The sequence below is a fragment of the Girardinichthys multiradiatus genome, chromosome 6, assembly GCF_021462225.1.
Source record: "Girardinichthys multiradiatus isolate DD_20200921_A chromosome 6, DD_fGirMul_XY1, whole genome shotgun sequence".
NCBI lineage: Eukaryota > Metazoa > Chordata > Actinopteri > Cyprinodontiformes > Goodeidae > Girardinichthys > Girardinichthys multiradiatus.
The window spans coordinates 39,723,313-39,738,421 of NC_061799.1; the positions used below are offsets into that span (position 1 = coordinate 39,723,313).

At 40.6% G+C, this 15,109-nt stretch overlaps 1 protein-coding gene across 2 annotated transcripts in view; it reads right to left on the bottom strand.

The window, feature by feature from the left end:
• Positions 1-11,129: 11,129 nt before the first annotated feature.
• Positions 11,130-15,109, bottom strand: part of LOC124870020 (enhancer of polycomb homolog 1-like) — a 37,352-nt gene continuing 33,372 nt past the window's right edge. For both annotated transcript variants that reach the window (XM_047368385.1, XM_047368384.1), the window contains one exon: positions 11,130-12,616. In XM_047368385.1, coding sequence (XP_047224341.1) covers positions 12,544-12,616 — 73 coding nt within the window. In that variant the 3' untranslated portion in view covers positions 11,130-12,543. The remainder of the gene's footprint in view (positions 12,617-15,109) is intronic.

Below are 15,109 nucleotides of genomic sequence, written 5' to 3' on the forward strand. Positions count from 1 at the left end.
CAGGTATAGATGCCAAAGACCCCTCAACTGAGTCCTCTCGATGTGGAGGAGTGTTTAATTTCAGAAAGAAAAGATGCAAGATTGATGTAAGCATGTACACTAGATTGCCATCATCCATTGACATGGAAATGAAAACGAAAAAGGGTCCAAGTACTCATCCTAGATGTACACCATTACTCACCTGAGCTATTGAGGCATAATTATATTCACTGACAAAAAACCTAAACCACTTTGATGGAAAATCAACTTCATGGAAATGTAGGCCCTCCATCTGTACACCCACCCACCCAGTTCTGGGGAATCCTAAGGGGATTCTAGGCAAGAAGAGATATGTAGACACTCCACCAAGTTCCTAGTCTGGCCTAGGGTCAAAAGCCAAAACCATCTGAGCTAAATACTTAAATAGTCCCCTGGATGATAGAGCTCATCACCTTATCTGGTGAGCCCAGCCTCTCTGCATAGAAAGCTCATTTTATCCACTTGTATCTAGGATTTTGTTCTGTCAGACATGATTAAGGGTTGGATCTTAGATGAATCAGTAAAGTGAGAATCTTTCTTTTGTGCTCAGCTTTTTCTTCACCATGACAGACCAGAGCAGACAAGCCCCTGATCCATCTAATCACCTCCTCCATCCGACTATCACTCATTAACAGGAGACCAGGACACTTCTCCACTGGACTGTATTGTAGTCATTTAAATGTCAGATCAAATGGAGAAAGTTGCAAAGCAGTTGCGGTAAGTCAGCCCAGAGCTGTTGGACCAGTGTTTATGAAGCCAGGATCAACACTGGTGTCTCACTTCAGGCCCCATATGTCCAATGGTCACTGTGGTTCTGCAGAATGAAGATTCATTGCTGAACATGCAGAAGTCATGGGTCCACTGTGACGTGTACGTGCCTCACCTGGCCTTGTCTAACCTCACTATATGACCCCGGTGGACCCCCATGAAGCTACCTGATGAGTCTTTGTGTTTGGAGATCTTCAATCAACAGTTTAACCGTTAAAAACTCAGAGAGCTTACATACTAGTACAGGTTCTATTATAAAAAGTACGTATGAAATAATTTAGGACACAACTGCTTAAAGTCGTGGTAACAAAAACATTTATTTGTATGGAAATAGGGGAATAAATACTTATACTGGCAAACCTACTTTACTAAACTCTGCGATGTCAGAAGAGCGGGAAGTAAAGGTGAAGTGTTGATCAGAAGCCTTTTTGAAGTCAATGGTTGGTTTTTCCCTCTTCAGAAGACACCTAGTCTCTAAATATTTCTGAGTATTTGCTCAATAACAGAAAAAAGGCTGCGGCTGCTCTCCAGAAGCATGGAGGGCACCTGAGGGAAAAACTGCATGGATGTTTGATTTCTTCACCCTCGGCAAATAAAGTTTTATTTTGATTTTACTCTCTCCTTTAATGTTTGCCTGCGGTAACCCCACAGTAAAAATAAGAATTATATCTCCCAGTTTTCCTTTGTAATAATGAGAGAACAGAGAAAATAAAAACTCTTGTTGTTCTTGAAGGTAATTAGTGCTGAGTGTTTTGTCAAATTCTCTGAGATACAAAAGAAATCTCCATCTTCAGAGAGCTGGTTCTCATGCACATCCTAACACATTAGTCAGGAAACTAAATACTAAACCTACAGTTCTGATGCAGATAATAATTACTGGTGACTGAATTCTGTTAATATAAAATTAAATGAAGAGAGTAAAGTCACAAGAGGACACAAATTTATGGGTTCCGTGCACAACACCGGTTAAACCACTAGGTGGTGTCAGAGATTAATGATAAAGCAGTTAAGCGCCCCCCCCCCAACACACACACACACACACACACACACACACACACACACTGAGAAAAACACACAAGTGAAACAGGATTTTCCACGCTTGATTTTGGGGTTTCCTTTATCCCTGAACAAAGCTGGAATCATGTAATCCTCTGGGATTAAAATCCTATAAATCACAGAGCAGTCCGGCTCCTGACTCACTCCAGACAATGCCCACAGCATTTGTTTAGGAAAAATATGATTTTATTTTAATTATTCATTTTTATTTAGACTTTTACATTATAGCACTGTTGCCTTGCAGCAAGAAGGTCCTGGGTTCGATTCCCGGCCGGGGGTCTTTCTGCATGGAGTTTGCATGTTCTCCCCGTGCATGCGTGGGTTCTCACCGGGTACTCCGGCTTCCTCCCACAGTCCAAAAACATGCCTGTTAGGTTAATTGGTAACTCTAAATTGCCCTTAAGTGAATGAATGAGTGTGTGCATGGTTGTTTGTGTGTTGCCCTGCGATGGACTGGCGACCTGTCCAGGGTGTACCCTGCCTCTCGCCCATAGACTGCTGGAGATAGGCACCAGCTTTCCCACGACCCACTATGGAATAACCGGTAGAAAATGACTGACTTTTACATTGTATTAAACACACAGAGTTCATTAAGGTAATTTAAACTAAAATTATTTTTTTTTTCTGATCTGGGCTGCATGGTAGAATAGCTGGTAGCACTGTTGCTTTGCACCAAGAAGATCCAGGGTTCGACTCCCAGCCAGGGGTCTTTCTGCATGGAGTTTGCATGTTCTCCCTGTGCATGCGTGGGTTCTCTCTGGGTACTCTGGCTTCCTCCCACAGTCCAAAAACATGACTGTTAGGTTAACTGGTCTCTCTGAATTGTCCTTATGTGTGCATGGTTTTTTGATTGCGATGGACTGGCGACCTATCCAGGGTGTACCCCACCTTTCACCCGTAGACTGCTGGTGATAGGCTCCCCGGCGACCCAGTATGGAAGAAGTGGGTATAGAAGATGGATGTTTTTTGGTTGACCCCGTTGCTACGTGTGACGCTGCCCTAACCCTAGTAATAAATGGAGAGAAATTAACCGATGATAGAATTTAGACCGGATTCAGAAATTTGAAAATTATGATAAAATGTAGCAAAATTAAATTAATTGTCACACAGCATCAAAATGTTTGAACGTAGTTTATTTCCATGCTCATCATTATTTTGATTAGCTTATTATTATGTTTACTGGCCATGCTGATTGTTTTCATGCTGCATCTATTTCATATTAATTCATTTCATATGAATATTAAAATTCAGCATTTTTACAGTGATCTGTTTGCATAATGAGGTTTAGTTTGGTAAAATGACCAAAACAAAACGGAGAAAATAAGGTGGAGAAAACTGAACTAAAACAGAGGAGCAGAGCCTGCTGGTGGAGGAGAAGAGAGGAGTGTTGAAAGATAGATTGGTCCTGGGATCACGGTGGGAACAAACAGGCATTCCCAGCAGATCAATGGGTCGTTCCCTCTGCTTCCAGCACCAGCCTGGACTGTGAGCAGCTCTGGTTCCTGCTGCATTCAGAAGCTAGAGAGGAGACAGCAGAACACCAGAGAACTTCTCCACAGAGGCTGGAGATGACCATTTAGGCTGCTATTCATGTACAAACAACAAATACTTAATCATCTCATTTAAATATTCCTTCTATGTATATAGTGCTTAAATGTTTGTACTGTATCTCGTCTAGAATTTGTATTTATGTATACATATATATATTTTTTTGTTGTTGAGTTTTTCCAATTTTTTCCAAATGTATTTTTTGAAAGCACTTTACTAATAATTGTGTGATTGTTATAGAAGTTTATGTAATCATTTACTCAACTATTAAGGGGGTGGATCCCTCTACGATCAAGCCGGTAGCGTTTTATTAATTGTCTGGAGAATATCTCTCCTTTCTCTCTGTCTTCCCTCCATCTTCTCTGCTTAAGACACTCTTAGGCTCACTAAAAGTCCTCCTCTTTACTCTTAACATCTCCTCACCTTAGGAGCTCTCTGTAGGCCTAAGATGCTTCGTGAATAACTTTTATCTTACCGAGAGGAAATTCTAAGAGAAATCTTAGAATTCCAGAAAATTGAAGATTTTTCTTAGAATGACGTCACTAGGAGCTACTTTTAGTCTTAGGATTTTTAGTGAATTTGGAGCCAGTACTTCTGTAGGCAGTGGCTGTTTTGATATGGGTCATATGGGCACTTGCTCAGGGCAGCATTAGAAGGGGCATGGGGTGACATGTTTTCTGTTGCTTTTTAGCAGTCTTTGGGAAGTGGGTTCCTCTGCTTGCTAATGAGAATACAAAGATTGCAGTATTTATGTGCTTTATGGGACAGCCTTGTTTTCTTTAAGTGTTCCACTGTTTATTGGTGTGCCATTGGTACGATCATCCTGTACCCTAAGGAGAACAACAGCCCCAAACCATAATGTTAATGTTGTTTGCATCATACTCAACAGGTCAAGCTGATGCCATAGAGCTTAATATTGGTCTCATCTGACCACAGCATTTGCTCCTAAACCTTTTCTGAATAAGGTAAATGTTTACTGACAAATCTAAGAAGGTACAGCTGAAGACTACAGGAGTTCAACCATTTACAGATTAGTGTGTTACCAATGGTGTTCTTGGTGGCTGTGATCTTAGCTGCCTCCATGTAGCTGTGGGCTGATCACTCTCCTTTCTCACGATCATCCTCACTCCATGAGGGGGGATTTTGGTAAATAGGTCCACTTCCAAATAAACGCACCAACAGCTTTCTTCTCAACAAGCTGCTGGTTGATGGTCTTCTAGCCTCGTCCAGCCTTCTGCAGACCAACGATCTTGTCCCTGACGTTCTTTGACAGCTCTTTAGTCTTGCCCAACATGATGGAGGGGTCCAAAAGGAAGAAACAGATTGTCCGTACAGGTGTGCTTTACTGTATACGTAAAGCCAATGGAGTTTGGAAGTATCTGTAATTGACTGATTGCCTTCTGTGGTCCAATCTGTCGGAGCCAAAGTTCTGGCTGTGTTGTTGAGGATCAAGTGTTTCTACCCATGCATCATTACCATGTCACATTTGATCCTATTAGTGAAACATACAGTTGTTTCAAGGGTAAATTGCACATATGATAAATTACTGTGTATTTCTTCCTTTTGAGAATGTCTGCTGATATTTCTTGTATCAAAGTCTAGTTTTCTTTCCCTGTGTTTATATTTCTGAACCTTTAACTCATTCAGCCAACTCAGAGAGTAAACTGCAACCTTTTTGTATGGATATTATGTTCCCAGATGAACCAGCACAGACAGACACCTTTCACAGTTTGCTGAACCATAAATAAAAAATGTTGATCATGCTTTGTTTCCTCTTTCACACCTAGAACCGTCTCCCACTCGCTCCCACAGGCATAATGCAGAACGGTGCACCCCATAATTCCTCCTTCATCCTGCTGCCCCTCCAGGGACTCCGGGCAGTACAAGCTCTGTGGAGCCGGAGAACGGGGGCGGCTGTGAAATCAGGATTCCCAATGCTCAGAGAGTTCGGGTTTTTTTTTTTTACTGTTTCTGCTGACACGAGGAAAAACTCCTAATTGAATTTTGTTCTGCAGCAACTTTAGTCTGAACATCACTTTCTACTTATTAACTATATATAAAAACGAGAGCAGTTGTGGATGTGGGTTATGTTCCTGAATAGTGATTCTCTTAAAAAGTGCAAATTGACTTTCTCAATGTGTTTTCATGTGATTTCTTTTTCTATTTCAAGGTTTTGGTCATGACTAAACCCATTATCAGTAAAACTGCATTTTTCTCATAGGGATTGCTTCATGTCCAGTTGTAACTGTTTGTAGCTGAGGATCGTTTTAGTTTTCCCTTAATGCCCTAAACCATCAGCTACCTGTTCTTCAGTGATGTTAACATTATCTCAGCATTGGGAATATAGTACGCTGTCCTGGAATTTGTAATGACCACAAAGGTTTTAGGACAGTAGTGTCCAGAGTGAAAACACAAGGGTCAATGTCATGCATGTTTTAGATGTTTCCGTGGTCCAACACACCTTAATGAAATCATTAGGTCATTACCAGGCCTGTACAGAACTTAAAGATGTGCAGAGGGGGTCATTCAGCCATTTGAATCAGGGATACGTCTATCACAGCAAGTCATCGGCCCTAGAGGACTGGAGTTGGGCCCTTCTTCTGTAGGATGTAAATTCTGACGTGTACGGGCCTATTAGATTCCCCCAGACAGATTCCTACATGTTTCTACATGTTTTTCAAGACCAAATACCAAACTTTATCAGGTCCAGGTAATTGTTTAGCTTCATCGTATTCATATATGTCAGATATTTCTACAATGGATGGACTTTCCAAATGGAACCTGAAGACAACAGACACACAGACGGACGGATGGTTTAGAGAATTGGATAGAGAAAAAGTTAGGATAACAAAGATTTTACATTCAATTTCCTTTTTTCATGCTTTTTCAGCCCTGGAAAAAACTCAATCAAACTCCAGACTGTTCCAGACTGTGTAAGAACCTGGTCAATAAGTGGCACCAAACACTAAAATCAAAGGGTACAGAATCAGACTATGAGACAAGAAAACAAGGATGCTTGTCAAGATAAAGCAAGGGGGAGCTGTCCACATGTTGAAAGTTTATTATTGAGTTATCCTGATGACAGTTGAGAAACCTAAGGTTTGTTGTAATTGAAAACTAACAGGTGCAATGGACTCAAGTCTAGCGTGTCTGCTTCCCTTATTGAAGGGAACCGGTTGGGATCATGAAAGTGGGGTTTTGTAGAGTAATTGCAAGCCTTCAGTATAGTACCCTTTGAGTCTGGGTTGTTTCAAATACCAGGAGTTCACACTTTTATAACACCTTCTTGAATTAGCTGCTTGCTTGTCTCCTTCTGACTGCTGTTTACTGCAGGTAAAATACTGACTGTTCCTAACTACACCAAAGAACCCCACATTAAATAAACTGACTATTCCTTTATCTTTCTTTACCTGCACATCAACCTAAATGAAAAATTAGGGTATTGGCAGATAAGTGGGAGAGGTAAGTCAGCAAACTGCAGAGCGAGCTAAACTCTACGTAGCAAACAAGATTTACAAAAAATCCTGCAGGATGTCAAAACTAACAAAAATTATATTTCTGAATGACAGGATGTTTTTTTGTTTTTTCATAGTAAAAACAATAGAATGTGTTCCTCATAACCTCCTATTTTTACCAAATGATAGTTCAGATGTTGCCCAGGACAAAAAAATAAATGATTTCAGCATACGCCATGCAAAGGCATAATATACCCTTTTACGTTTTGTCATTTTTCAGCTTTAATAATTTTACTTGGATTTTAGACAACAGACCAACATTAAGTAGTGCCGAGAGTGAAGAGGAAGGAAATGGAAACACGGTTTTTGTTGTATGTTGATTTGTATTCAGCCCCCATGAATGAATACTTTGTAGACTCACCTTTTACTGCTTTCAGCTGCAGATATTTTGGAGTATGTACGTACTTACAGGGTTTGCACATTAGACTGAATTTTTCCCATTTTCCTTCTTCCGAAAACATCTGAAGCTCAGTCAGATTGGATGAAAAACGTCGCAAAAGCAATTTTGAAATCCTGCCACAGATTTGTTACCTAAGTTTAGGCCTGGACTTTGACTGGACCATTCTAACACATAAATATGCTTTGTTCTACACCGTTCCATTGTAGCTCTGGCTGTATTTTTATGGACTTTGTTCTGCTGGACGGTGAACCTTCATCGAAGTCTCAAGCCTCTAACTGGTTGTCTTCCAGATCTTCCCTGTATTTAGCTCCATCCATCTTCCATCAAGTCTGACCAGCTTTTCTGCTAGGCTGAACAAAAGCATCCCTGCATCATGATGCTGCCACCACCATGTTTCACTGTTGGGATGCTTTGTACAGGGTGTTTTGTAGTCCAAAAGGTAGGCTAGCTGTTGTGTTGTACTCAATTTTAAGATGATAGATTAAAAAGATTTCTGTGAAATGTTGAAAGCCTGGGATGTTGTTTTACAACCTAAGCCTGATTAAACTTTCTCCCTGACCTGTCTGCTGTGTTCCTTGGTCTTCATGATGTTGTTGTTCTCAAATGTTCTCTGAAACCTCTGAGGGCTTCACAGAATAGCTGGATTTATACTGAGATTAATTTACACACAGCTTGACTCTATTTACTAATTAAGTGGCTTTTAAAGGAAGTTGTTTTCAGTGGATTTTATTTCAGGGTAAACGTGTAAAAGGAGGCTGCATACAAATGCAAACCACCCCTTTAGATTTTGTAAAAATGTTGAAACCTTGATTCCTTTTCCTTCCAGTTGCCAAGTCGGTATTTGGTGTTGGTGTATTGTATCAAATTCCTGATAAACTTTTGAAGTTTGTGGTTGTAAAGTGGGGCTGCACGGTGGCACATTTGGTAACACTGTTGCCTTGCAGTAAGAAGGTCCTGGGTTCAATTCCCGGCCGGGGGTCTTTCTGCATGGAGTTTGCATGTTCTCACCATGCATGCGTGGGTACTCTGCCTTCCTCCCACAGTCCAAAAACATGACTGTTAGGTTTATTGGTCTCTCAAAATTGCCCTTAAGTGTATGAATGAGTTTGTGTGTGGTTGTCCTGCGATGGACTGGTGACCTGTCCTAGGTGTACCCTGCCTCTTGCCCATAGATTGCTACAACCCACTATGGAATAAGCAGTAGAAAATGACCAACTGACTGGTTGTAAAGTGACAAAAATTTAAAAGAGTTTGAAAACTTTTGCAAGACACCACAAATATTCCCTCCACCTAATATTAAAAAGAAGACAACCAATAACATTCATGCCTTCATCCCTATGTGCTGCTGGTTTATAGAGGGTTTGGTCTATTTGGGCACTTTAGGTCAAAATGAAGGCATAAAAACACAGAGACCCTATCAAAGTAATCAGCAGGCATCTCTTTTTGCCCTCTTGACTCATCAGCTGTAATGAGGCTGCCAGTCCATCCAGTCTGCACTGAGGGTATCTGCTGTTCATTAGGCGTCTGTCTGCTAACTGAACGGCACAACTGTAGACGAAGATCCGACTCTAAACAACTCAACCTTTCAGGGATGCTCCTTTTATACCCAATCATGACGCTCACTAGTTACCATTTAACCTGTTCACCTGTAGAATGATCTAAACAGGTGTCTTTTGAGCATTCCTCAACTTTCCCAGTCTTAGGTTGTTGCACCTGTCCCTGCCTTTTTTTAGAGCGTGTTGTAATCATCAAATTCAAAATGAGTGAATATTTGCAACAACAAAAAAACCCCCCAAACTTTATCAGTTTGAACATTAAATATCTTGTCTTTCTAGTGTATTCAATTGCATAAAGGTTGAACTGGACATTTTCTATTTTTATTCATATTTTAAACAACGTCCCTGGAATTGTATGATTGTAACAGAGTTTTAAATACACAAAGAGGATCTGAGTAGCATACTGTTGGGGGGGGGGGGGGTCTGACTATTTAGTGTTGAGCCGTTCTGGGTAAAGATCAGTGTAGTAGCATGGAGATCTTACAAGAGACTGTCTGTAGCTATAGATGTAGATGCTATAGACTGTGTAACAATGAATTATTTGGTACATTTTTGGATATTGTAGACTGGATAATTGTGACAAATTTCAGGTATAAATATAATGTGACAAGTGGATATTCTAGACTGAAATGCATGAGGTCAGGATTTAATAAGCACCGGGTTCTTCCTGCTCCTTTTCAAACTAAATATAAAGGTGTTATTTTATGTTTGACTATTATTGCTATTTTTATTTTATTTCCTTCAGCTAAGATTTGTTGTTTACATGTGTGAACTGTGACTTCTTTTTAATTCATTCAGTTATGTTTACTAAAGTAGCCTGTGGCTTAAATACATACAATTTTGTATCACTCATTTTCCTTTTTACTAAACCAAAACCAAATTACAAATGAACAAGTTAACATTTACACATGAGCAGAAAAAGGAGGATTCTTGGAAGATTCAATGACAACAGATACGATAGATGAAGATAAAAAGTCAGACTCGGCTTGAATTTTGTCAAGAATTTAGTAAAGCAAAGTCATTGTTTTTGCCAGTGCCTTTTTTTTAGACAAAATGTAAATAAGAATCTAAATTATAACCAAAATTTCCTTTTATATTTAACTTTTTAACCATATTTTTTTTTCCAAAGGTCAGCAGAGAGATTTGAGCAGTTTTAGGGGGTACGGCCCAGACAATGCTTCATGAATCCCCGACTAACACAAAGGAATGCCTAGAGATCAATTAGGAATTGATGACAATTCCAGAGAATAAACTAGGAATTTAAGAATTAATTGAGATGTTTTGGGTTTTCTGCACCAATATAACAGAATCTTATTGAATGCAGGACTATTTTCTTTTTGTACAGTACTTTATGATCCTTCCGAGACTGATGCAAAGCAACAAGTCATGCTGATGTCTTTCCGCCTTGACATTGTGTGAACACACCTGTAGGCTTGAAGGCAGCGTTGCCCAAATCAAATGGCAGAATTCCCTCCTCAGCAGGTCATTGAGGTCAGCAGACGCCTGGTAACAAGGCGTTCATTTGATTCAGATGTGAAGCATTTAAAGGAGGTAGGATGGTAGCTGTGGACGACCATCCTCTGATCCCATCACTGGAAACCGCTTTTAAAGAACAGCCACGTTCACGGCCATTTAATTAGCAGCAGCTGGATACTACTTTCCTTCTGAACTGCTATGGAAGCAGCAAGAGTGCACTTGTTTTCCCAAATTACAGACTTCCTATACATTTGAGCTATTAAAACTGACTCAAAGTGAAGGGAGGCAAATAAGCTGTTTGAGGTGGAGAAAATATCTGCAATGCTTAGGAGGGGGTCTGAAGTCAGTCCTCAAGGGCTGGTGTCCTGCATGTTTTAGATGTTTCTATGGCTGATGTTCAGGGTTTTGCTGAACAGTGTTCACCTTAATCAGGTGTGTTAAAGCAGGGAAACATCTGAAACGTCCAGGACTCTGGCCACCTTTGATTTGTAGCAGTGTTGTCAAACTCCAGTCCTCGAGGGCCAGCGCCCTGCAACGTTTAGATTGGTTCCCAGTATGGCAAAGAACCAAATGGCTAAGTTACCATCTCAGTATGGAGGGAAGTTCTTCTAATGAACTAATCATTTGATTCAGGTTTGTTGAAGCAGAGACGCATCTAAAAGTTGCAGGACACCGGCCCTCAAGGACTGGAGTTTGCCACTTTAGACGGTTTCTCTTGGTCACACAGGCTCATGCACCAGAAGACAAACTGCAGACGACAGAAAACAAACGACACATGCTGGTCGAAACACATAATGCCCTGGATTTTTATTTCATTTTGTGACAATTCAAAAAGATTTCTTTTTTGTGTGTGGTGGTTGGGTCTACAAATACAAACAGAAAACAAAGAGTCATGAATGAAACTGGGCCACTGGAATGGGCATTGGGATTGTGGTACAGACAAAGAAAAACTACAAGTAGCCTTGTTCGGTACCAAACTCTTCACAGAAGAGAGCGCTTTTTTTTTTTTTTTTTTTAGGTTTTTATTTTTTCTCAAATGAAGGCACCTGATAGCGTGTGGTTCGTGGCCTTTCAGCCTTCAGGATAGGTTTCTTCTTTTTAAAGTAGAGAAAATGTCTAATTTCTTTTTAATTCATACATGTTTGTTTTTACATTGAGGCTGGAATGATAAATGTCAGTTACTGCATTTTTTTTTTACTCCCTTATACACACATTTTTATTTATTTATATATATATATATATATATAAATAAATAAAAGCAACAAGTAACCAAAGAATGAAGTCTTCCATGAGCAAATTTAAAATAAAAAGAGGGGTGATACAAAAATATTTATTTAAAAAAAAAAATGACAAGGAGAGACGTGGAGGAAAAACTGAAAACGAGGCCGTCTGGCAGAACCAAACGGCGCAAATCATACAAAAGCAGCATCAGTCAATTAGAGAAAACAAATCATATAGTGCTTAGATACGTCAGAAGCAGCAAGGTGTTCTGGGAAAGTCTTCATCCCAATTGTTTTGTTACTTGTCTCGGGAATAAGATGTATGGAAGAGCTGTGTGGAGACTTTCAAACAAACTTCTCGTCTAGCGGCCTGCCTGCGTGTGTGGGCGTTGGTGGGAGGTACAGTTTCTTTAACTAAAAACTGTCATGAATGAGGAAAAAATTATTTTTTTTGTAAACACGGCACAATAAATAGATCCAACAGCAGGTTCTGCACCATGCATGTGATGACTAACAATTTTCTGTGGAACAACTTTCACTCCTCGTATTTTCACCAGTTGCAGTTTGTTGTTTTCTCTTTTAATTTTATTTTTTTTTACTTTATATCTCGAGTGCAAAACATCACAAATGAACAATTCTGTATTCAAGTAATGTTATATACAAGAACGAGGGGGGCCTTGGGGGGCGGATATTACAAATATGCAGAACTGTACATATAAATTGCCATATTAAGAATTTACAGACGATCTCTTATTAACAGTAACAAACAGGGAAATACGGGAGGGGTGAAGAAAAAATTGTACGAGACGAGCATTGCAATTAAGTCCCAAAACGGTTGCCATGGAAACCCAACCTTGCCGTGCTCATTCAGCCACCACTTGCATTCACGACTAACAAATGATGCATAGCACCTAAAAAAGAAGAAAAGAAAGTAAAGAAAAACGACGACGACGGGTGACGTTTCCCTCGCAGCCGTCAGCCGGAGGCTACGTGACCTCCATGGCCACTGTGTTCTCTGACAGACTGTTCAGTGCTGGCTTGTCTTGTTCGAGATTCTCCCTGAAATGGAACAAAGAGAAACACTGTTAGCTCAAGAGTTTCTAAAAACTTTGAAGTTGTGGTTAAAATGATAGAGCTGGGTCAACCATCAGGGACGTCTTTCAGCTCGTTTATTCTGAGAACGGACTGAACATTAACTATGGCTGAATGTACTGGTGGAAATGTGATCTCAACTATTGGTTCAACAACAACATACATAACATTATTTTTGCTTTTGGGAACTCCTGATGCTGACAAAACCTAAAGCTGCACTGAAATAAACTATTTTGCCATTGTTTCTGTCAACATCCACCAGTCTCCAAATCATTTATCTGGACTTTGGTTCCTCCCAGGAATTTGAACCTGGGATCTTTGGTAGATGAAACAGCTTGTAATTCATCATATCTGCAGTAGAGATGCTCCCTGCTGTCTCCATGTTTGCAAATGAAGACCAGGTTCATGCTTCACATGAACAAACCTTTCTTCTCTCTTCCAGAGCTCACAGATGTTTAACAACTATTTACTAGTGGGTGTGACTGTTACACTAAAACACGCTGCTATACCTCACTGTTCTTGTGAAGTGTTGCTGTGTTTTCCAAACCTGGTCCTCAAAGCAATCTGACAATCTTTTGTCAGAATGTAAAGATTAAGATTATGAATTAAACTCAAATCTTGTTCCCATGAATCACATACAGGGGTTGGACAATGAAACTGAAACACCTGGTTTTAGACCACAATCATTTATTAGTATGGTGTAGGGCCTCCTTTTGCGGTCAATACAGCATCAATTCATCTTGGGAATGACATATACAAGTCCTGCACAGTGGTCAGAGGGATTTTAAGCCATTCTTCTTGCAGGATAGTGGCCAGGTCACTACGTGATACTGGTGGAGGAAAACGTTTCCTGACTCGCTCCTCCAAAACACCCCAAAGTGGCTCAATAATATTTAGATCTGGTGACTGTGCAGGCCATGGGAGATGTTCAACTTCACTTTCATGTTCATCAAACCAATCTTTCACCAGTCTTGCTGTGTGTATTGGTGCATTGTCATCCTGATACACGGCACCGCCTTCAGGATACAATGTTTGAACCATTGGATGCACATGGTCCTCAAGAATGGTTCGGTAGTGCTTGGCAGTGACGCGCCCATCTAACACAAGTATTGGGCCAAGGGAATGCCATGATATGGCAGCCCAAACCATCACTGATCCACCCCCATGCTTCACTCTGGGCATGCAACAGTCTGGGTGGGACGCTTCTTTGGGGCTTCTCCACACCGTAACTCTCCCGGATGTGGGGAAAACAGTAAAGGTGGACTCATCAGAGAACAATACATGTTTCACATTGTCCACAGCCCAAGATTTGCGCTCCTTGCACCATTGAAACCGACGTTTGGCATTGGTATGAGTGACCAAAGGTTTGGCTATAGCAGCCCGGCCGTGTATATTGACCCTGTGGAGCTCCTGACGGACAGTTCTGGTGGAAACAGGAGAGTTGAGGTGCACATTTAATTCTGCCGTGATTTGGGCAGCGGTGGTTTTATGTTTATTGGATACAATCCGGGTTAGAACCCGAACATCCCTTTCAGACAGCTTCCTCTTGCGTCCACAGTTAATCCTGTTGGATGTGGTTCATCCTTCTTGGTGGTATGCTGACATTACCCTGGATACCGTGGCTCTTGATACATCACAAAGACTTGCTGTCTTGGTCACAGATGCACCAGGAAGACGTGCACCAACAATTTGTCCTCTTTTGAACTCTGGTATGTGACCCATAATGTTGTGTGCATTTCAATATTTTGAGCAAAACTGTGCTCTTACCCTGGTAATTGAACCTTCACACTCTGCTCTTACTGGTGCAATGTGCAATCAATGAAGACTGGCTACCAGGCTGGTCCAATTTAGCCATGAAACCTCCCACACTAAAATGACAGGTGTTCAGTTTCATTGTCCAACCCCTGTCATATTATGGAACATCTTGTAACCTGGATGCATCCCTTCAAAGCTTGCATTAAACATCTGACACCTCAGTGGCTCTAAGGTGTTGTTCATGCTGCTCCTTTAGCGGTTTCATTTATCAAGGTAACTGATGCAAAAACATCTTGAATTGAGTTTAGACAGTCACTGATTCAAGTCCAGCTGAAACGCCTCAATCAGGACCTGAGATCTATTATCCAAGACTGGGGGGGTGTCTTTAGGCACTTGGATAATCGATTACGATTCATGAAGCTAAGACACAATTAGAAATCGACTTGAACGTTAGAGAACCCTCACAACTTCTCCATGAACCGCTGCTAGCGGGTCAACGGTACCACAACATGAAGAACAGAACAACCGGACTGCTACAGATTTTTCTTCACGAACATTTTCACCTTGAAGGAGAAGTTTAGCATTTTTTGTTTTTCATCAGAGGTAATATTGTTCCCACCATTTATATTTTTTGGATTTTTAACTCCACAGTCTGTTTCAATCTGTCATTTTAAAACAGAAAATAAAAATCTGCCTTCTGTTAAA